General features: G+C 38.1%; 1 protein-coding gene across 1 annotated transcript in view; it reads right to left on the bottom strand.

The window, feature by feature from the left end:
* SPAG17 (sperm associated antigen 17) overlaps positions 1-21,074 on the bottom strand; it is a gene marked incomplete at its 5' end in the record, with an annotated part of 228,920 nt that overhangs the window by 73,925 nt on the left and 133,921 nt on the right. The window contains 5 exons of the mRNA XM_082671490.1: positions 3,885-4,102; positions 8,930-9,089; positions 9,676-9,854; positions 13,345-13,462; positions 15,417-15,592. Coding sequence (XP_082527616.1) covers positions 3,885-4,102; positions 8,930-9,089; positions 9,676-9,854; positions 13,345-13,462; positions 15,417-15,592 — 851 coding nt within the window. The remainder of the gene's footprint in view (positions 1-3,884; positions 4,103-8,929; positions 9,090-9,675; positions 9,855-13,344; positions 13,463-15,416; positions 15,593-21,074) is intronic.

Genomic DNA, 21,074 nt, shown 5'->3' with positions numbered 1-21,074 from the left:
TTTTCACACCCCATTGATTACCATCAAAATCCTGGTTATTTAGAAGTAAAAGTTTTATCTCATCTACTTGATCTAATCTTTATAACAATCCTGGGAGGCAGGCAACGATATCCCCATTTTATGGATGAGGAAATTCAGGCTTAGAGAAGTTAAGAAACTTGCTGAATGTCACTCAGCACGTGCCAGAGCTGATGCTGGACTAAGACTGTCTGACTTCAGAACTGGTGCTTCTTCCATGGTCGCACATTTGTGAGTAAAAAGTTAACATCAGGACTGATCTGACCCAGGTATGTCCAGGAAAATGGTCCCAGGTCCTGCCTCCTTGGAAACTACAGGTTTAAGATAAGCAAGGGACCACTGGTGTCTGTAGTGAGGGTTCTGATGTGGTCTGGTCTCCCCTGAGGAAGCAATGCCAGAGCTTGGATTTTGTGTGTTGGTGCAGGAGGGCAGCATGGGTGAAAGCGGTGCTAGACACAAAGGATCCCAGGGAGCAATGGGCAGAGTGGTGAGAGCAAGGTTAGGAGTGAGGGACCAAACTGGGAAGATTATTAAGCCATATTAAGGACACAGTCTTTATCCCAAGGCAGGCAAATCAGTAGTGAAGGGTTTTAAGTATGTGGACTAGAGTAAGAAACACAGAAAATATTCATTTAGCCCTAGCAAGTACTTCAGTCTGAAAGAGCACTCAGACCTTTGTATCCTGTAGCTAAATGGTTCACCAGAGAAGCTCTAAACCCCCAGCTGTGTGTGTGTGTGTGTGTGTGTGTGTGTGTGTGTGTGTGTGTGTGTGTGTGTGTGTGTGTGAGTGAAGATGTGGCAGGCATGGAGATGCATAGCCCAGATCTTCCTTCAAGACAGGATTTGCTCCCCAGCTGTGTGGAGTGAAGTTGGCAAACAGCCTCCAGTTGTCAGCTCTTCCAGCATCTGCCTCAGCTGCAGAGAAATGCTTTGCCTGACTCACATTGCTCCAGGTGACCTTGGTCCAGTGACTGAGTGAGGCAGGAGTACACCGATATGGTTCCTGCTCCCAGACTTGGGACATTGGGACAGATGACACTGGCTTCTGAGCTCCTGCCAGTTAACCAAGGCTTTGTGGGGTCTGCGTCACAGCTCAGCTTCTCCTCTGTCCAATCCTGCTTTCTCCCCATTCCTTTCACAAATGGTGTCCCTTATAAATATCTTGTACCACAACCTTCATTTCAGTGTTTGCTTCTGGAGACCCCAACTGTCAACAATGTATTAAAATTATATAATGCATATATTTAAATCATTGAGTGTTTTCTAACTTATACTGTCCTAACTGTAAGGGACACAATTTGCACTGAAGTGTCCAGATGGATATGAGAGTGAGTTTGCTAGCTATATTTTGACTCAAGTGTCTAGGGCTTTTGTGAGTAGGTCATAATTACATTTTTATCTTTTTATAGTAGGCAGAAATCACTATAAGAGAGAAGTGCACACTGATCATTATTTTAAGTTCTTATCTTTGGCACTCTCAGCCAGTGGTAGATATAGATATGTATATCTGTCTATCTATATCTGTCTGTCTATCTATCTATCTATCTCTCTATCTATCGAATGTGTATAACAAGAAATACTGCTGTAGAATGCAGTGACTGAGAGCATGGACTCTGCAGTTAAGCTGCCTGAGTTCAAATTCTGGTTCCACAGCTGGCTGAGTGATTTAGGCAAGTTGCTTCCCTTCTCTCGGCCCTAGTTTCCTTATCTGCAAAATGGAGCCAACACTAGTATTCCTCAGAGATGTTATACGGATTAAATGAGATAATGCTGGTAAAGTAATTCACACTTAATTGGTCATCAAGTTAGCAATGATAAATACTAGCTCTTTAACTCATTTATTTATTTTGGCTGTGGCACATAGCTTGTGGGATCTTAGCTTCTCAACCAGGGATCGAACTTGGGCCCTTGGCAGTGAAAGTGCAGAGTCCTAACCACTGGACCGTTAGGGAATTCCCTATCTAGTTTAGATATTCACAAATTATTATTTAGAATTATTCCAACATTTTATAACACCACATAACATTGACATTTTCTGATCACCATAGGGTAAGATAATCATTATTTTTAGAGGTGGCAAGAACACAATAGAAAGAATATTTACTGAACACCTGATGGTGCTAAATCTGGTATTAATCTTCCCAACTATTTTAGGTAATGACTATTATTTCTATTTTAGGAGTAAAGATACTAGATTAGAAACATCCAAAGTCATATATCTAGTAAGAAGTGTGACTTGGGGTTCAAACCCATGACTGCCTCACAGCAAGGTCAGTGGCACTCCTCTAAAATGTGATACTTCATGTCAGATATCATGAAAACACACATCCATTCTCAATTTTGTTTCATATGATCATTGCCCCTTATTTGTATAATAGTTAAGCATATGAGACCTAGAATACAACCTGGGGTCCACATTCTTAATCTACCACCTGCTGTGTGATCTTGGAAAAATTATTTAGCCTGTCTGTAGCTTAGTTGTCTCATATGTAAAATGGAAACAATAGTTTATTGTGAGAATTAAACAAGTTAGGATGTGGAAAACACCAAGAACAGTGACTGGCACACAGTGAGTGCTCAATAAATATTATTACTATTGTTGTGATTGCTATTTGACTGTTGGGTGTCTATGCTTGAATCCAGGCTCCTGGATCTTGGTTTGTGCTTCTATAATGGTGCTAGGTATCAGTAAAGGAAATTGAGTGTCATTAACTAAGAAATATTAATCAAATTTGCATATTAAGCCAAATAATCTGTATCAGGGCTGAATTAAAGTGAGTCATTTGAAGTCACCAAAAAAAAACTATCCTGAGATGATATGTATCTTGAGTCTCACAACAGAGAACTAGCAAACAATGTAAGAGATTATGAAACTATTTCAGAAGTAGGCTGAAGAAGAAAGGAAAACGCATTTGGTTAGATAAAGGAATTTATCTCAATAGCAAGCAGACATTTTGCTTTCGACTATCAGCATGTGGTTGTAAACAAGTGCTGGAAGTCCAGAAACCAGAAATAAGGCATGCAGGAAATTCTTTGTCTTGTTAGATTTAGAGGGTGCTGCAAAGCTCCACATAAGATATTAGAGGAATAGCTGTGGAATGGAAAGAGCCCAGTTTTTAGTCCCAACGACTGGTTCTAAACCTGGCTCCAGCACTTCCTGGTCACATTACTTAACTTGCTGAGGCCCAGCTTCCTCAACTGTATAATATACACTGGTGTGAGGCCTGAATGAGAGAATGTATGCAAAACCCCTAACAGAAAGCCTATAGAAAACGCTATTGTGCATCCCAGTGGTTTCAATTTCACATCTGCTTGACAGATAAACAAAACCGTTATTTACTATACCACTCATTTGTCACTTTTTCTTAAGTTATAAATAAAATCTTTCTTATAGTTGCTTTGTGGTGGTGTTGAATGTTTGAGTTATTTAATGTGGGCATCTCATTAAATATACCATAAATTATTTGAAGTCAAGGATCATGAACAAATTTCTGTAATTCATGTCAGGTACACACAAAAAGTAGGAATAAATCAGAGCCCCTCACTTCTAGAAGATAAGACATATAAACAAATACATCCAACAGAAAGAAATATAGGATATCATTAATCATATGTCTTAAAAGTGGAATAGAAAATTCATGATTTGTCTCTCACTTCAAGAATTGATATTTCATGATACACTACACTGGTCAAATGAACCACACAATATTTTTAGATTTGGAAAGATGGATCCATCCATTCATCCATACATCCATTACTTAACAAACAGTTATTGAAAATTTATTATTTGACAGGTATTCCTCCATGTGTTGTTTCAGAACCCTAACAATTTAGAAAAATTTGTAATATATAATAGTTTGCCATACCGTTCCATCGACAGGATCTGTGGCTTTAAAGGATAAAAGTGGGGCCAAGTCTGCTATTCTTTCTAATCCTTTGGTGCCAATCCGATTTCCTTGAGGTGTAGTTGTAAACCAGGTGCCTAAGTGAACCTCCACAGGAGTTACTGTTTGAATTGTTTCTGGGGGAGGTTCATGGCTTTCATTTTTATGTGCCATTGATGACTGATTTTTCTGACTTTTTCCTGTGGAAGTTCAAGTAAAATCAAATACAACAAATCAACTACACTCCAACAAAAATTTAAAAATTTAAAAAAAAATTTAAAAAAATCAAATGCAACAATATAACTATATCACATATAGAATTATTCATTAAGTTTTAATACAGTGTAGGTTACCTCAGACACAGAGAAATTCTAAGTGGTATTCATCAATTATACTATTTCTCAAGAAGCAAAAATTTCAGGTTATGAATATCTAAATCTTGGTACTTGAACCTTGGCTGGATTCCCATCACCTCCCACAAAACATACACGTGCATACACAGCTCACTCTCCATGGCACAATACCCATTCTTGTCAATTTCTGTACACTTTTAGGTCTTGCTTACATCTCCCTAGATTCCAGATTTGGGGTCCTGTACCCTGGTTTTCAAAGCCTCTATTTTCTCCTGTGTATCTCTGAAATTTTTAGAATCCTTTTTTTGACTTATTATATTCTAGTATAATAGAGTATAATTTTAACTCTTCATTCCTCTGATTTTGTCTTTTTTTTTTCAGTCACAGGAAACATCTTTCTTCGGCCCTGGATCTGGAGAACATTACCAATCAAGCATATCCTTGGTCTCTCATATGGAGAGGATTTGTACAGTTTAATTACTACATTGATAATCATCTGATACACATCCCCCTCTCAACCCCTCCCCACCCCCATTCAATTAGAACAGGAAGATAGAACTGAAGAAACCCTCACGGAACCCTGTAAATATTATCTCAATCCCTCTACCTCTGGAGTAAAGGTAGATTTACTCCATTTGTATGAATAATAATGAGTAATCTCATTATTACTTGCCAGGCAAAATTTGCCAATGTTGCCAAGCCTCGATGATGAAGTAAACTCAGACTGAGAAAAAAATTGCAAAAAATATAGTAAAGGATTGTTGCCTCCAGGAAGATCCTTTAGATTCAGACCATGAAATGTGGATCTTGGTGTAAGATGCAGACTCAACTAATTGGGGGAACCAAAGAAGACAGATATATTTAGCTAAGCCTTTCCATTGCCCTAAGATTTAATTTGGACCTATTTGTATTTCCAGAGCATTAAAAGAGAACTGAAAGATAGACCTGCAGAAATTATTTAGAATGAAGCTCAGAGGGCCAATGTGACAGAAGTAATGAAAGAGAGGTAAAAGCTCTCTAATACACATTTAATTGGAATTCTCGAAGAAGAAGAGAAAGAAATGGATGATAAACAATATTTGAAAAGATAATATTGAGAAAGTTCCACAAGGAATGAAAGATACTAATTTACAGATTCAAGAAGCCCAATGTGGGGCTTCCCTGGTGGCGCAGTGGTTGAGAGTCCGCCTGCCGATGCAGGGGACACTGGTTCGTGCCCCGGTCTGGGAGGATCCCACATGCCTCGGAGCGGCTGGGCCCGTGAGCCATGGCCGCTGAGCCCGTGCTCCGCAACAGAAGAGGCCACAACAGTGAGAGGCCCAAGTACTGGAAAAAAAAAAAAAAGAAAAGAAAAAAGAAGCCCAATGTATTCCCACTTGGATAAATAAAAAGAAATCCACCCCTAGTTAAATCATATTGATATTATAATAAAAAAGAAAATATTTTAAAGGTGGTTAGATTGTCTAACAACAATTAGACTGACAGCCAACTTTTCAACAGCAATAGTGGAAGCAAGAAAAATATGAAGAATTATTGTCCACATGCTGAGAGAAAATACCTGTCAATCTAGAATTCTACACCCAGTGAAATTATTTTTCAAGAATGAGGACAACATAAAGACATTTTCAGAAAATATCTGTTTTGCAATAAATAGCTTAAAACTTCCAGTTAAAACACAAAAAATGTCTAATTTTTAAAACATACACCTATATGCTGCTCACAAGACACACTTTTAAACATAAACCATAGAAAGTAAAATAAAGTGTGGGAAAAGTTATACTGGAAAAGTTAAACAATAGCTGATGTAGCTATAAAAATATAAGCAAAATCAACATTAGAGTAAAAAAGAATCCTAGAATAAAAAGTCATTGTGTACTGATAAAAAGTTAAATTCCCCATGAAGATAAAACAATTCTAAATTTGTAAGTATCTAAAATCATATCCTCAAAATATATAAAGGCAAATCTGAGAACTATAAAAAAGACATAGTTATTTCAGAAAAAAGAAATATGGATTAAACTGTAAGGAGTGAAGAGGCTATTCTACCCTTTCAGGAAATTTAAACATACTTCTGCTGAATAAGTTGACATTGTACATTAAAAAGTCCATAAGGATATAGAATAAGAAATGTCAAAGTTTGAATGTGAGGCAAATATGGCCTACTGTCTGTTTTTGTACAGTCTGTGAAGTAATAATTCTTTGTACATTTCTACATAATTAAAAAATCAAAAGAATATTTTGTTATGTATGAAAATTATATTAAATTCAAATTTTAGTGACCATATAAAAGTTTAATTGGAACACAACACAGCATGCTCATTTGATTATGTATTTTCTAAGGCTACTTTTACACTACAATAGCAGAGTTAGTAGTTGTGACGGAGACCATATGGCTCCAAGTGTCTAAAACATTTACTATCTTGCCCTTTACAGAGAAGTTTCCTGAACCTGGATATAAATTGGACAACACAACTAACAAATTTGATTGAACAGATATAAAGAGAACTCTGTAACATGCTGTATAAATATATATATATATAAATAAATTAATTAAATTAGAAAAAGAGAACTCTGTACTCAATAGCTGCAGGATATATGCAGTTTTCAACTTTTCAAACACAGACAGAATTTTTTTTTAAATTTGACCATATCCATTCCTCTGTCAATGGACATTTAGGTTGCTTCCATGTCCTGGCTATTGTAAATAGTGCTGTAATGAACATTGGGTACATGTATCTTTTCGAATTACGGTTTTCTCCAGATATATGCCCAGAAGTGGGATTGCTACTTCATATGATAGTTCTATTTTTAGTTTTTTAAGGAACCTCCATACTGTTCTCCATAGTGGTTTTACCAATTTACATTCCCACTGACAATGTAGGAGGGTTCCCTTTTCTCCACACCTTCTCCAGCATGTATTGTTTGTAGACTTTTTGATGACGGCCATTCTGAACGGTGTGAAGATGTCATACATGTATACCATGGAATATTACTTAGCCATAAAAAAGAATGGAATGCCATTTGCAGCAACATGGATGGACCTAGAGATTATCATAGTAAGTGAAGTAAGTCAAAGACAAATATCATATGATATCACATATGAAAAGATGCTCAAGCTTCCTCATCATCAGAGAAATGCAAATCAACCACAATGATATACTACCTCACACCTCTCAGAATGGCTATCATCAAAAAGAACACAAATAACAAATGTTGGAGACGATGTGGAGAAAAAGGAACACTTGTACACTGTTGGTGGGAATGTAAATGGGTGCAGTCACTGTGGAAAATGTTATGGAGGTTTCTCAAAAAACTAAAAATAGAACTACCATATGACCCAGTATATCATTTCACTAAATTTTGAGTTATCAAAAAAAGAATTCACTTTGCCTCCATACAATGTTACTGGGTACCATGATGAGATGTGTGAATCTGAGAGAAAAAGACTAAATCTTAGTCTCACAGATCATTAAAGGCATATGAGAAATTGAGAAAAATTTGTAATGCCTGAGAGACAGTGTAATTTAGGGGTTAGTTGCCCAGACTCAAATCCGAGCTTTACCACTTACTAGCTGAGAGACTTCAAGGAAGTTAATTAACTTCTTTGTGTCTCAGTTTTCTCATCTGTAAATTGAGATTATTAAGATACACACCTCACAGAGTTGTTGTGAGTATTCACTGATTTAATATTTTGAAGTATCCAGAATTGTGCCTGGTATACAAGCACATGTCTCCTACACATGAAGATCTCTTAAAATGAAAATGATGAACATCCCAACAGCAAACCAAGGAAAGATGTGAATAGAAAATTAACAAAAAGAAAAAAAAAGCAACAAACATCTTTAAATGTTTAATCTCATCAGTAATCAATAAAATGCAAATTAATATAATAATAAGATGCATTAATTGTCTATCAAACTGAGTAACATGAAAAGAATGACAATACCCGGCATTGGCAAGGGTATGAGGAAGCAGACACTTTCATACTGTGCTGGAGGTAGGGGCATAAATTGCAAGTGTCTTGGAGGGGAGAAGTCTGTAATTTAGATTATGGCAGACATGGTTGATTGCTTACAAGACACTTCTCCACCTTCCTTTTTCCTTACTAGTAGTGCTCATCTCCTGAGAAAAAAGCCAAAAGTTTCAGATGCTGTTTTCCCAGCCTAAGTGCCCAACCAGGTTTAGTCAATGACATATAAGAGGAGACCCACTGGGGGTGGGGGAGACTGGTGTAATCTGGGGCTATTTTCCTCCGTGATAAAGAGAGACACTTGAAAGCTCTTGTGTTCACCCTCTTTCCTTTCTGCTTTGGAACTTACGACATGAGGCCCTCGTGTCTGGAGCTGAGGTGGCTCTCTTGCGATTTCGGGGAAAAGAGAAGGACAGAGAAGGCTACACAGAGACTTGACATCACTGATCACTCATCTAACCCTAAAACAGTAGTGTAGGCATTAGAACTAATGTCGTGTCAGAGTACATGATGACATAGGAAAATGTTTGCTATTTATTACATAGAGATAAAAGCAATTCATGAAACAATGTGTAATGCTGTGATTCCCACTGAAATGTGCATGTATTCAATGAAAAGATAAGTGTAATAAAAATAATATTGAGCATTTATTAAGCCCTTGGATTTATTAAATCCATTATAAATTGAGAGGCTTCGGTTATTACCTTTCTTTGTGATGACAGTCTCTGATGGTGCTGTTTCTGATTTTTGCTGAGAACCCATGCTCATCAAGTCCCCGCTGTGAGGGCTTGCTGGCGCGTCAGCAGGAAGACCAACAGGCCCTGAATTGGGACTACTGCTCACAGTACCATCTGCGAAGAGAATCTGAAGAAAAAGCAAAAAATTTCAGCATTCTCAGAAACGAGGAAGAAACTGGTTAACAATACTGTGTGTCAAACTGAAATAGGTTAAAAATAACTCAAAGAAATGCTATTTTCCGACATCCAGACTCAGCAGTATAAAGCATGTTATGGAAGGGTAGATTTGGAGCTCAGAGACAACAGGTTAATAAATAGCTCAATAATATTGCTTTGTTTCCCATTTACTTTCTATTTTGTTTCTTTTCATTTCCTATCTTTTATCAGATTGACTTGCTTTACGTTTTCCCATTCTTCACCCTTCCCCTATGTAATTGGGAAATTATTTACCCTATTTCAATTTTTCTAATGACTACATTTAAAACTTTATCACATATTTAAACGTTTAGTTTCTATCAATATCTATCTAGTATGTATAGCATCTAAGGCAGTGTTTTTTCTTCCAACTATATTATTCTTTGCCATTTTAAGGCTTCATTCATTTTCAAATGAGTTGTTTCTCTTTCCTTGTCATAGTACTGTTCCTCACCTTTAGCTTGTTTGTATTTTACTCTGCAGCAGGAAAGAGTAATTTATCTAACATATTCTTTTACCTGTGTGGATCCATCCAACAGGTACTTGACAACAGTGCCTTGACTGGTAATAACTCTTGATGCCTCCTGCTCCAGAGGTGGCATCACTGTTTTACAGAATTCATAGTGCTTCACCTTCTGGGGGTAGCTCTGTCGGACCATGATGTCCCAAGTGGGTTCCTCGTCTATAACATATTGATCTTAAAAAGAAAAAAGAGCTTACTGAGAACTGTGCAATGCTGTATGGCTGGGATCTTATCTTCCTGCTTAATTGTTTTCATTCTTTTGTCTACATCTGGTTACTAGGGCAGTTTTCATGTCATGACAGATGGCCCAGAGTACTGGTTCTTTGCTGCCTTTCTTACAGTCACATGTAGTAAATAAGGTCATTTACGAGTACTTAATACATACTGTCTCCATGTATAAGCCAGTGTTTCTAATGATGTCCAGAACATTTCAGGGCAAAATTAGGAAGGGAGAGAGTTATTCTGTCTTAGATGTTGCCTTTTCTCCCCATTGGTATTTTTCTCTCACCCTGGATGCACAATGTTCCCCTGAGGTCCCCCAGTTCCCTGGAGCCCCAGGGGAAGCCACTCACTCAGGCTTGCCCTTCTTAAATCATTTATCATCTTTCAAAGTTAACACAACCCTCTCATCTCTAACCAAGTCCAGATTTTTCTCAGAGTTCTACTCTTAGCTGGCAATCAAGAAGAAAACACCTAATAAATTCCTCCAAAAGAAAGTATTATTATTGAGAATTTCTGGTACACAGCAGCTACTCAGATTTTGCTAACTGAATAATTTCCTCTTCTCCATTTAAAAAGTGGTTTAATAACATAAAATCCAATGTCTGTCAGTGATGGAGTCTATTAAAAAATCACAGTCTATTCATTTGATGAGATGTTATCTAGATTTTAAAAGAAATACATTTGATAAATGTGTATCACCTAGAATATCCAAAATAGAGATGGAATAAAAAGGCTATTTGCAGAAAAATATTTACAATAAAATATAATTTATGTAAATTTTGCATTATCTACAACTTAACATTATTTGTTATTATGAAGGCATATATATAGCACATTTGTATAAACCTATTTGCACAAAAATCTAAGTCTTGTTAGTGTTCACTATAAGAGAAAGAGAAGGAATAGACTGTAGAGGGAAATTTCGGGTTACAGCTGTGTCTGTAATTTTAAAAATATATTTTGATTAAAGTATGACAAAAAGAGATCTTTATTTTGTCTGGCCAGCACATCAGTACTTGTTATATTATATATTATATTTTTCTGTATTAAAAGTTAAAATAAAATGGTATTGGTTCAGGAGGAAAAGAAGTGGTTTACTAACATGAAATGATGGTATTTCAAGGACTATATCAGGCTGGTGGGAAAATATTTTGGAATAAGCACCTTTCAAGGTGCTTGACCCTTCAAGTCACAGAAGTAATAATAAAATAATAAACATCTGTTGAAATATTTCTATATGTTAAATGCTCTGTGTATGTATTTTATTCAGCCCACCTCAACAACCCTTTAAGGTAGACACTTTCATTTTCCAGAGTTTTCCGATGAATAAATGGAGGCTAACTTCTCCAAGGTCACACAGCTGGTAAGAGCAGAGCTTAGATTTGAACCAAGTCTCTGTACTTAACTATTTTCTTATGCTGTAAAAACAACCACTGCTACCATGACCAAAAACAAAAGCAAAAACCTAACATTGGAATAATACTTTCCAAATTAGAAAGTATTTTCTCATTTAATATTTATAGCAACTCTGTTTAGTAGATGACGTTATTTTATAAATGAAGAAATTCAGGTGGGGAGGGGTTATGACTTGTCCAAGGTCACCCTGGCAAGAACTCAAATCTAGGCTCTTTCTTCTTGCACCGTGTGACCTTCTCTCCCTTGCCCAAGGCTGACCCTATGAAGATAGTGCTACTTTGATACTTATGCTGTAATTATATTCAGACTTGAATTAGGATAATCACAATATATGGAGGGTTTTAAAAAGATTATTTGTTACAGTTATTATTATTTTTTTTTAAAGGATCCAACAGCATTTTAAAAAATAAATTTATTTATTTACTTTTGGCTGCATTGTGTCTTTGTTGCTGCATGTGGGCTTTCTCTGGTTGCAGCAAGCAGGGGCTACTCTGTTGCAGTGCGTGGGCTTCTCACTGTGGTGGCTTCTCTTGTTGCGGAGCATGGGCTCTAGAGCTCAGGCTCAGTAGCTGTGGCTCATGGGCTTAGTTTGTCCGCGGCATGTGGGATCTTCCCGGACCAGGGATTGAACCCGTGTCCCCTGCATTGGCAGGCGGATTCTTAACCACTGCACCACCAGGGAAGTCCCCAGACAGAGTTATTATTAACTACATTGTCTACCCTGACATAAAGATGAAAACATCAGACTAGAAAATGAAACTAATGGAAAAGACCGGTGAAACAAGTATTAAGCTGTGGTTTGCTAACAGAATCAAGAAAACAAGCAAGGAAACAAATATGTCCTTAAACTTAAAAAGAATATCCCTCTCAGTTCCCTCATAGCATCTTTGACTTCGGAAGACTGTCAGTGGCCTTCAGTCTTAGCACACACAGTTGGTCCCATCATGGAAAACCTGGATCACTAGGAATACTTGGAAATAGAAACAAGGGTTCATGGTCTATTTTTAATAATTCAGAAAGCCCAGTGAAAAGAAAAATTGAGATGAAATAGATCGACTACAACATTAAGTTTCTTCTCATTTGGCTGGCAACTGAATACAACATTGAATTATTTTTCAATAAGCATACTCTTTTTCTTTGGTACACTTTTTAAATATGGGGTACATAAGGAAATTATAATAGAGTATATTTGGTCATGAAAATAGGATTCACTGATATAATGTAACATTTGTCAGATGAAGAAACATGGTCCAAAGACAGTAAGTTACTGAAAGGGCCATACAGTTAATTAGAACTCAAGTCCCGGCTCTGTGCTTGCTTTGTTGCCTCTCCTACTTCTACTGCAGTAGGGGGTCTTCATTTAAATAATGTTCAAATCAATCACCAATGTGGATGCCCCCCTGCATCAGGTTAATTAAAGGAGTCCTGTTGTACTTACTTATTCATCTTAATAGGTTAGGAGCCACGTACAGAATCAACAGAAGTAAGAGACCCTATAAAAGTATATATTGATACCTGGGAATGAGACTGGTTTTCTTCATCCATTTAACCTGCACTTATCTTTACCTACTCTGTGCTCACCGTCCTTTGTTTTGATCAGACCAGCAAAGTTCTGTTCCTGTGGCCCTTTGTAGAGGAAGGACACAGGACCACACAGTAGTTATTAAGAGCATTGGCTTTGCCACCACTGGACCAAGAATGGCATTTTATCTCTGCCACTTAGGAACTGAGTGACCTGGGGTAAGTTACTGAACCTTCTGATGCCTCGATTTCTTTATTTTGTGAAAGGAAATTATTAGGACTTAGTTTATAGTAGTTGTATTTTGTCATGTATGTTAAGTATTTAGATAGTGCCTGGCCCACAGTAAGTGCTCAAAAATGGTGGTCATTATTGTTATTAGCCTATTATTCATTATCAACAAGTTTATTTAACTGGTAGGAAAATACACAGTTTCAATGGTGACTGAAGTGTTTTCTATATGACTTTTTTTCCCCCTGCCTCCTCATCCTCCTGGCCAGCACTCACCTGGGGACTCTTGCCCAATGAAGGTCACTTGGAGCCCACTGGGGCAAGACACGTTCAGGTTTTGGAAGGTGGGAACATAAAGAGTCTCTTGTAAAACAGGTTCTGGTTCTACTTCTTCCTGTAAATAGTTCCACGTGTGAATAATTTCCTGTCATTTTCTAAATGAGATATCGATTTATTATGACTAAACAAAGACTTGGTGAATGCTTAGACTATGACTTGCCCAGGACTAGTGAGCCCTGCAGTGGAGCCTATAAGGATGCATGAGTCTCTACCTTTGCGCAATTGATATTTTGCCTGTAGAATGGCACACAGACATATGAAACAGCTAAATAACAGTACCAAATGGTTGGCACATCTTTCCTCAGAAAAGGGAGATATCAAAGTTAATGAGACTAGGAAAGGATCATGGAGGAGCTGAAGCTTGAACTAGGCCTTGAAAGATGCCTCAGTTTGGACATGTAGATGTAAGGGCTGACCAAGATCCCCACCACCTTCCTTGTGTGAGTCTTACAGTTTGGATGCTAGAGACATTATGCTATTAGGATATGTGTCTTTATTTTTCTATAACGAGCATACATTGCTTTTGTAGTGAGTAAAAATAAAAAAACACAATAAAAAAGATTATTTATAAGTTTTAATGAGGGTTTGGGTGTGTCTACTTAACAGATTCTAAATAACTTTATGCTCACTATGCCTGAATCCCTTGTTTGGTTATACGTACTCCAGGATGAAAATTATTCGGTTACTTCCAACCCACCCCTAACAATAATCCTTTCAGTTTTTCCAGTTGATTTGCTCAGCGGCTCGCCACTAAAATCATTCCAACTGATCCCCCAGTGTTGGATCTTTAATTTATTCTCTCTAGTCCTCTACTGTTGATCATTTAGGTTGTTCTGCCTTTGTTATTAATAGAGAATAAAATCTGGATCACTGGCTGAAAATCAATTAAAAACACAAAGCAAAATTAAGAGGTAAAAGCTTATGAAATTCTGTAAAATGAAAAATACTGCTCAAAGACACAAACAAGCCATGACAAATGTATCATTACACTCAAAACCAGTAATTATCCCCCACCCTTTCATTGTCATCAATTTTAAAAAATGTTGGGTGGACCAACTGGTTTGCCACGAAATTGCTTTCAGCTAAATTAATGAGTTACCTGGGGATACTCTACTCAGTACTTGAACATTTCTACTTAAGGGTCAAGTGTCCTAGCTTGAGAAACCTCATCTAGTAAAGCTGTGTAAATATGGTGCAGAGGCCAAGTAACATTCAAACCCCATAACTTTCAAAGGGTCAGGCTCTGAAATCCAGGTCCCTGACCACTTTTTAACACTTTTTTTCTAATAAGTTGAGAATTTGTACATTGTACAAACTGTACAACTGTACTAGTAAAACTGAAAGAATCAAGATTTGATCAGTAGTTTCCTTCTTGTCATTCTTTTAGAATCTCTTTTGATCTATATACTTCTATTAGGAAAATGTTTAGAGTCAAAGAGCTCTCAAGTGTGTGAGTGTGTGAGTGTGTGTGTATGTGTGTGCGCTTGTTTGCATATGGTGAAGGGTTAGAGGTAGAGGGTGGACTGCTCTTTAACTGGAAGTGGGTTGTCCTTTAGACTTGCTGAATTCTTAGTACATCAATATCTAAGTCCAGATCTACCTAACAGAAGTGTTTCCACTATTTAGTTAGAGATCCTCCCCTTCCAATTGTTGTTTATCTCAATGGAATTAAATTCAGTATTGAAAATAAGGACTGGTAGGAACTTGACCATCTAAGCAAAGAACATCCAAGATTCAATGTGGAAAAATGGTTGAACTAGTTATTCTGAGTTTGAAATGAATGACCTGAGACAGTTTGTTTAAGATAGTATGTCTCCTGGTGTGGGAATTCAACTCCTGTGCGCAGACCTCTTCTTGTCCATTCAAAACTGAAAGTACAAGGAGTGTTACTGAATCTGCACAGTAAAATATATGCACTGTAATAACACTATTGACATAACTCATGATTTAAAAAAAGTTAACATTGAGGCAGAAGCAGAGTTTGGGAATACATGGCAAGGTCCACTTACCTTTTTCTCTTCTTCCTTTGGGAGCTCCTCTTCTTTAAGAGATTCTTTGGATTTTTCTTTGCTTTTTGTTTTCCCTTTTCCTTTGCTTTGAGGAATACTCACTATAACAGGAATTACTGTTGGAGTATGTGCTGATGGGATATTCAACATTGCTTCCAAGTTAGGATCCTTATCCTCTATAAAGAGAAAGAGGAGAAAACAAGTAAATTAGACATTTATATTTGATATGTTTGTTAAATAAAATTTACATCTCAAACACTTATACCACTTGGCAATTTTTACCTTGCTGAGTAGGATTGATCAGATGGATAGGTTTCAGGGGTAATGTAGTTGATTTGGAAATCAAAACTGTAGCTTAGAAATTTGAGGCACTTAATACTTTGATACATTTGATTGAGTCATGATTTCACACACTCTTGCCTCCCTATCTAGATTGTAAACTCCTAATGATAGGGCAGTAACCATCTCTTCATTTTTTTGAGAAATATTTATTGAGGCTCATATGTAAAACGTGTGGAGCAGTGGATAATAATGAAAAATAAAAATAAAGGACCTTATGAAGTCAAAATAGTCTAAATAAGATCTGTACTCAAATAGCTTCAATACAAGGACATATTAAATAGAAACATAAGGGATACAAACAAAGAAATTTAGAAAAGAAATGATTATTTCTGGCTGAGATGATAAAAGAAGTTTTCTTATTGAAGACTGATTTTATTCTGGGTTTAATGGATTGTTAGAATTCTAAAAGGAGAGCCAATCCATGGAGGAACTATGTTGGAAACTTCCAAGCATCCCCTTACGTCTTAGGTTATATCCTCTTCTGGGTTCCAGGGTAACACTCCCACCTGGATCTCCTCTTACCTCTGGTTATTTTTTTCGCAGTCTCCTTTACTAACGCTTCCTCTTTGTCAAATGTTGGTAGGTCCCAGTTTTTTTCCCCCTTCTCATTACACAACAGATGTTATCAACTCTGGCTGCACATAATCATTTTTCATGGAATTAAACGAAATGCTCAGGCCCCCACCTTGACTCTCTGGGGACGAGGCCCAGGCATTTATAGTTGTGAAACACAATCACATGTAATTGTGATACACAGTGAGGGCTGAGAGCCTTTATTATCTCTATTAGATCTGAGTATCTTGTTCACTACTGGGGCTCCAGCTGTCATCTACATTTGAATGACTGCAAAATTTACATCTCCGGGCACAAGCTTTCTTCTCAGCTTCAGATCTGTATTTCCAACTGCTCTTAGACATCTACCCCTGCTTGTGGTACTGGAGACATTTCAAAATCAGTAAGTCTCTCCTCTTCCAAGCAGATAACCCTCCCTCCTATGTTCTCAACCTCAGTCAATGCCATGACCAATCATGCACTTTGTTTCTCAAGTTAGACATTGAGATTGTATGCATTTTCTCTTTTGGGCTCACCCTATACATCCAACCAGTCACGGAGCCCTCAGAAATTTCTCTCAAATCATGCCTCTCCTATCTATTCCTACCACCTTAGTTCATATTCTTATTCACTTGCTTGATTTTTTGTAGCAGTTTCCTAATACCACCACCTCAGTGTACTTTCCAAACTATCACTATGATTATGTTCCTAAAATGAAATCTTTTCATGTCACTTCCCTTTTCATACTTAAAAAACTCTGGCGCTCACAAATCTTGTAGGACACACAATGCTCACCCTCCTCCACTCCAGTCACACTCAACCTCTCATTTTTCTGTAAAGATGTCATGCTTTTACCCAACTGTGTATTTATACAAATGGTTCTTACTGTCTAGAATTCCCTTTCCTTGCTGCTTTGTCAGGATAGTTCCTACTCACCTATAAAGTCTCATCTCAGATGCTATGCTTTCTCTCTCAAGTATTTTCTGGCTGTCCCCAGTATTTGGTTTATATATAATTTCTAGCACTTATGCAGTTATTTCACTATTTATGGTTTCTGTTCCCATTAGACAATGAATTCTTTGAGTAGCTGTAACATGGTTTTATTCATCTTAGTGACTCAGTGCCAGCAAGATGCCTGACTCATAGCAAGTACAGAATATAAATAGCGAATGGCATCTAGTTAGAGGCAGCTGGAAACTCCTCCCTCTCATCCCCATCCATTTACTCAATCAGTAAATATTTACTAAGTACCTACTACTGTGTACCATGCATTGGGTAACCAGTGATGAATGAGACATCAGGAACTTGTAACGTAATGAGAAGTTCAGATGAAGAGAACCTCAGGTATTCAATGTCATGTGTTAAGCCTGTGATAGGAAAAGTACAGAGTGACAGGGGAACCCAGAAGAAAGGCATTTGCCACAAAACACTTCCATACAAGCTGTACTTTATACAGCTGTCCTTCAGTATACACAGGGGGTTGGTCTCAGAAAACCCCATGGATACCAATATCTGTGGATGCTCAAGTCCCTTATATAAAATAGTGTAGTATTTATTTGCATATAACCTATGGACATTCTCCCATATACTTTAAATCATTTCTAGATTACTTATAATACTTAATACAATGTAAATGCTATAAAATAGTTATTATACTGCATCATTTAGGAAATAATGACAAAAAATTAGTCTGTACATGTTCAGTACAGATGGAATCATGCAACCATCATGTGCTTAACTACATGGTACACATCAGCAACAACATAACATTATCTTTCTTTCAACACTTACAGATGGCTTTTGTTTAATGACCCAAAAGAGAAATACATGGAATAAAACATAGACTATTTAAAATACATATAGAAAATATAATCATAGAAAAAATATTAATTCTCTCTCTCTCACACACACACACACATAGTGTTAACAATCACCAAAACCCTAGTTCTCCTGTCTTGATTACCCTTGCATGATGATGATGATGATGATGATGATGATGATGATGATGATGATGATGATGATTGCTATATGGTGTCTATGGTACCGATGTGGCAAGGCGATGAGATGTGTGGCACTCTAGGTAAGTGATGAGACATCAGGCTGAGTTAAGTCTTCTGACAGGATGTCAGAAGGATTATCTAGTCAGGAGAATTGGGTTCCAATTGCAGACACTGTCACTTTGGAGGAGGCTCAATAATACTAATGTCAGGATATCTGGAGGTTGAGGGCTGAGGATCTTAAAGCATTGAAGTTCTAGGCTTCACAACTGCAGATGCTTTAGTTAGAAACACTGTTATAGGAAGCTGTTTCTTCCTTTTCTTTGCATCATCAAACAAGTCTTGCAATGATTGTTGGCATACTGCTATACCTTGGATACCACAGAGGCTTCAGTCCATCAAAGGATTGTACTTGAGGATCATATCCTTTAACACTTGCACCTACTGAAAAAGCACTGCAATATTTTCACGTGTCCAAATTGATCGCTCTGCTTCCTCTAAATTTTCTCTGTGGAAAAAATCATCTGTAGATGACTTCGGCAGATCTTTGAGCTCCTTGTTGGTAAGGATTCCTCTATACTCTTCTATGTGTTCCTTGATGTCACCCTAGATCATGTCAAAGAAGCCTCCCCCCCACCCAACTTCCCTTGCAGCATTCAAGATATTCCTGATTCTACATCAATAGTGGGGAAGCCCCTGAGATCATCGACTACCTCACACCATAATGGCTTCCAACATGCATTGACTGTCTTAGGCTTTAGGGCACCTACAGCCTCTGCAGTAAGCACAGTTCCAACCATAATTGTGACGCTCTTCCATAAATCCACTATTTTTTAAATAAATTTATTTATTTTTTTACTTACTTTTGGCTGCATTGGGTCTTTGTTGCTGTGCGTGGGCTTCCTCTAGTTGTGGCGAGCAGGAGCTACTCTTCATTGCGGTGCACGGGCTTCTCATTGCAGTGGCTTCTCTTGTTGCCAAGTGCGGGCTCTAGGAGCGTGGGCTTCAGTAGTTGCAGCACACGGGCTCAGTAGTTGTGGTGCACGGGCTTAGCTGCTCTGCAGCATATGGGATCTTCCTGGACCAGGGATGGAACCCGTGTCCCCTGCATTGGCAGGCGGTTTCTTAACCACTGCACCACGAGGGAAGTCCCTAAATCCACAATGTTGCAATCAGGGTTAGCACCAAGGGCAGCATGAATCTTCCTGAAGGTGAGGCAGGTATAAGTTGCCTTAATGTCCTTGATGATGCCTTGATTGAGTGGCTGCAGCAGTGATACAGTGTTAGGAGGCAGGAACATCACTTCCACCTCCTTGTCAATGAGGCAGAGAAATTGAGTTAGTTGGGAGCATTGTCAATTATGAGGAGCACCTTGAATGGTAGCTCTTTCTCTTTGAGGTATTTCTTCATTTTAGGAATGAAGCACTGGTGGAACCATTCCAAGAACAAGACGGCTGTCACCCAAGCTTTCCTGTTGTGCTGCCAGAACAGCATAGACAATTTTTGTTTTTGTTCTTTTGGGCCCAGGAGTTGTTTGCTCATAGACTAGGCTTGATCATGTGACCTGCTGCATTGCCACATAGCCCGAGAGTAAGGTAAGCTTTCCAGTCCTTGAACCCCAGGATCTGCTTGGCATTCTGACGGATGTAGGTACGACTGGGCATCAGCCTGTTTTATCACAATTGAAGACTTGCTCTAGAAGGTAGCCTTTCTCTTCTTGAGTTCTTCTGGGAACACTGATGTTGCTTTGGCACTGGCCGATGTCGATTCTCCTGTGATCTTTAAGTTCTTGAGGGTGTAGCATTTTACCAGCTAACCAGCCATCTATTAGTGCCCTTAAACTCCTTCCTCTCACTCTCCTCACCCCTCACAACAGTGCACACAGAGGCTAAGTGCTCTTTCACGCGTAATTTTGCCATCCAAAGGGACATACTTCTGTAACATGTCCCCTAGCCACATACAAAATACAAGCACTTTGTAAGCACTTTGTCATGAACCTGCGAGACCATTTCTGCCATTGTAGGGGCAGCGCTAACCCTTCCATGAACTTCGGCTTCTTTCTGCTTTACTGTGAGAATGTTCCATTTGTTCTTAGTGACCTTACATCCCACTTTGGCAAGCCACACGCCACTTTTCAGAAGATCAAAGATCTGTATTTTCTTGTCGAGAGACAGCACTTTCTGCTCTCTCTTGGCATTTGAGGAATTGTTTTGACCACTTAACTGCTTTTTGGGAGCCATTTTTCACAGAAACCAAGCATGAACACACAATACAAGTAGCAAACGAACGGAACACCAGACCAGCAATGCTCAGACAATGAGCACTGGAGAGAGTGCAGGTCTGTGACGTGGTAGGTGGCCACAGTAGGGTGTGCCTATACATCACTTCATTCACGTGGCTTCAGCATAGTGATCGGCATGGGGCAAATTTGGGGGCAAAGTTTTGCTTTTTGCAACTTTCTGGAATTTTTTTAAAAATAATATTTTCAATTCAAGGTTGGTCGAATCTGCGAATTCAGAACCCACGGATATGGGATACAGAGGACTGACTGTACTGCGCAGTTTGCTTTTCCACAAACGTGTCATGCTTTTACACTACTGAGCTTTTGCACATGCTATTCCTGGTATAGAATTCCCTTCCTTTGATTCTTTGCCTAAGCAATTTCCACTCAACTCCAAAGACCCAGTTCACATGGGTGAAGCATTCCTCAGAGCAAGTAACCTGTAATCTGAGTCCTGAAGTATAGGAGGAAGTTCATTGTTGAAAG

The sequence above is a fragment of the Grampus griseus genome (assembly GCF_964374135.1).
Source record: "Grampus griseus genome assembly, chromosome: 1".
Lineage (NCBI taxonomy): Eukaryota > Metazoa > Chordata > Mammalia > Artiodactyla > Delphinidae > Grampus > Grampus griseus.
This window is presented reverse-complemented; position numbering and strand designations above follow the sequence as displayed.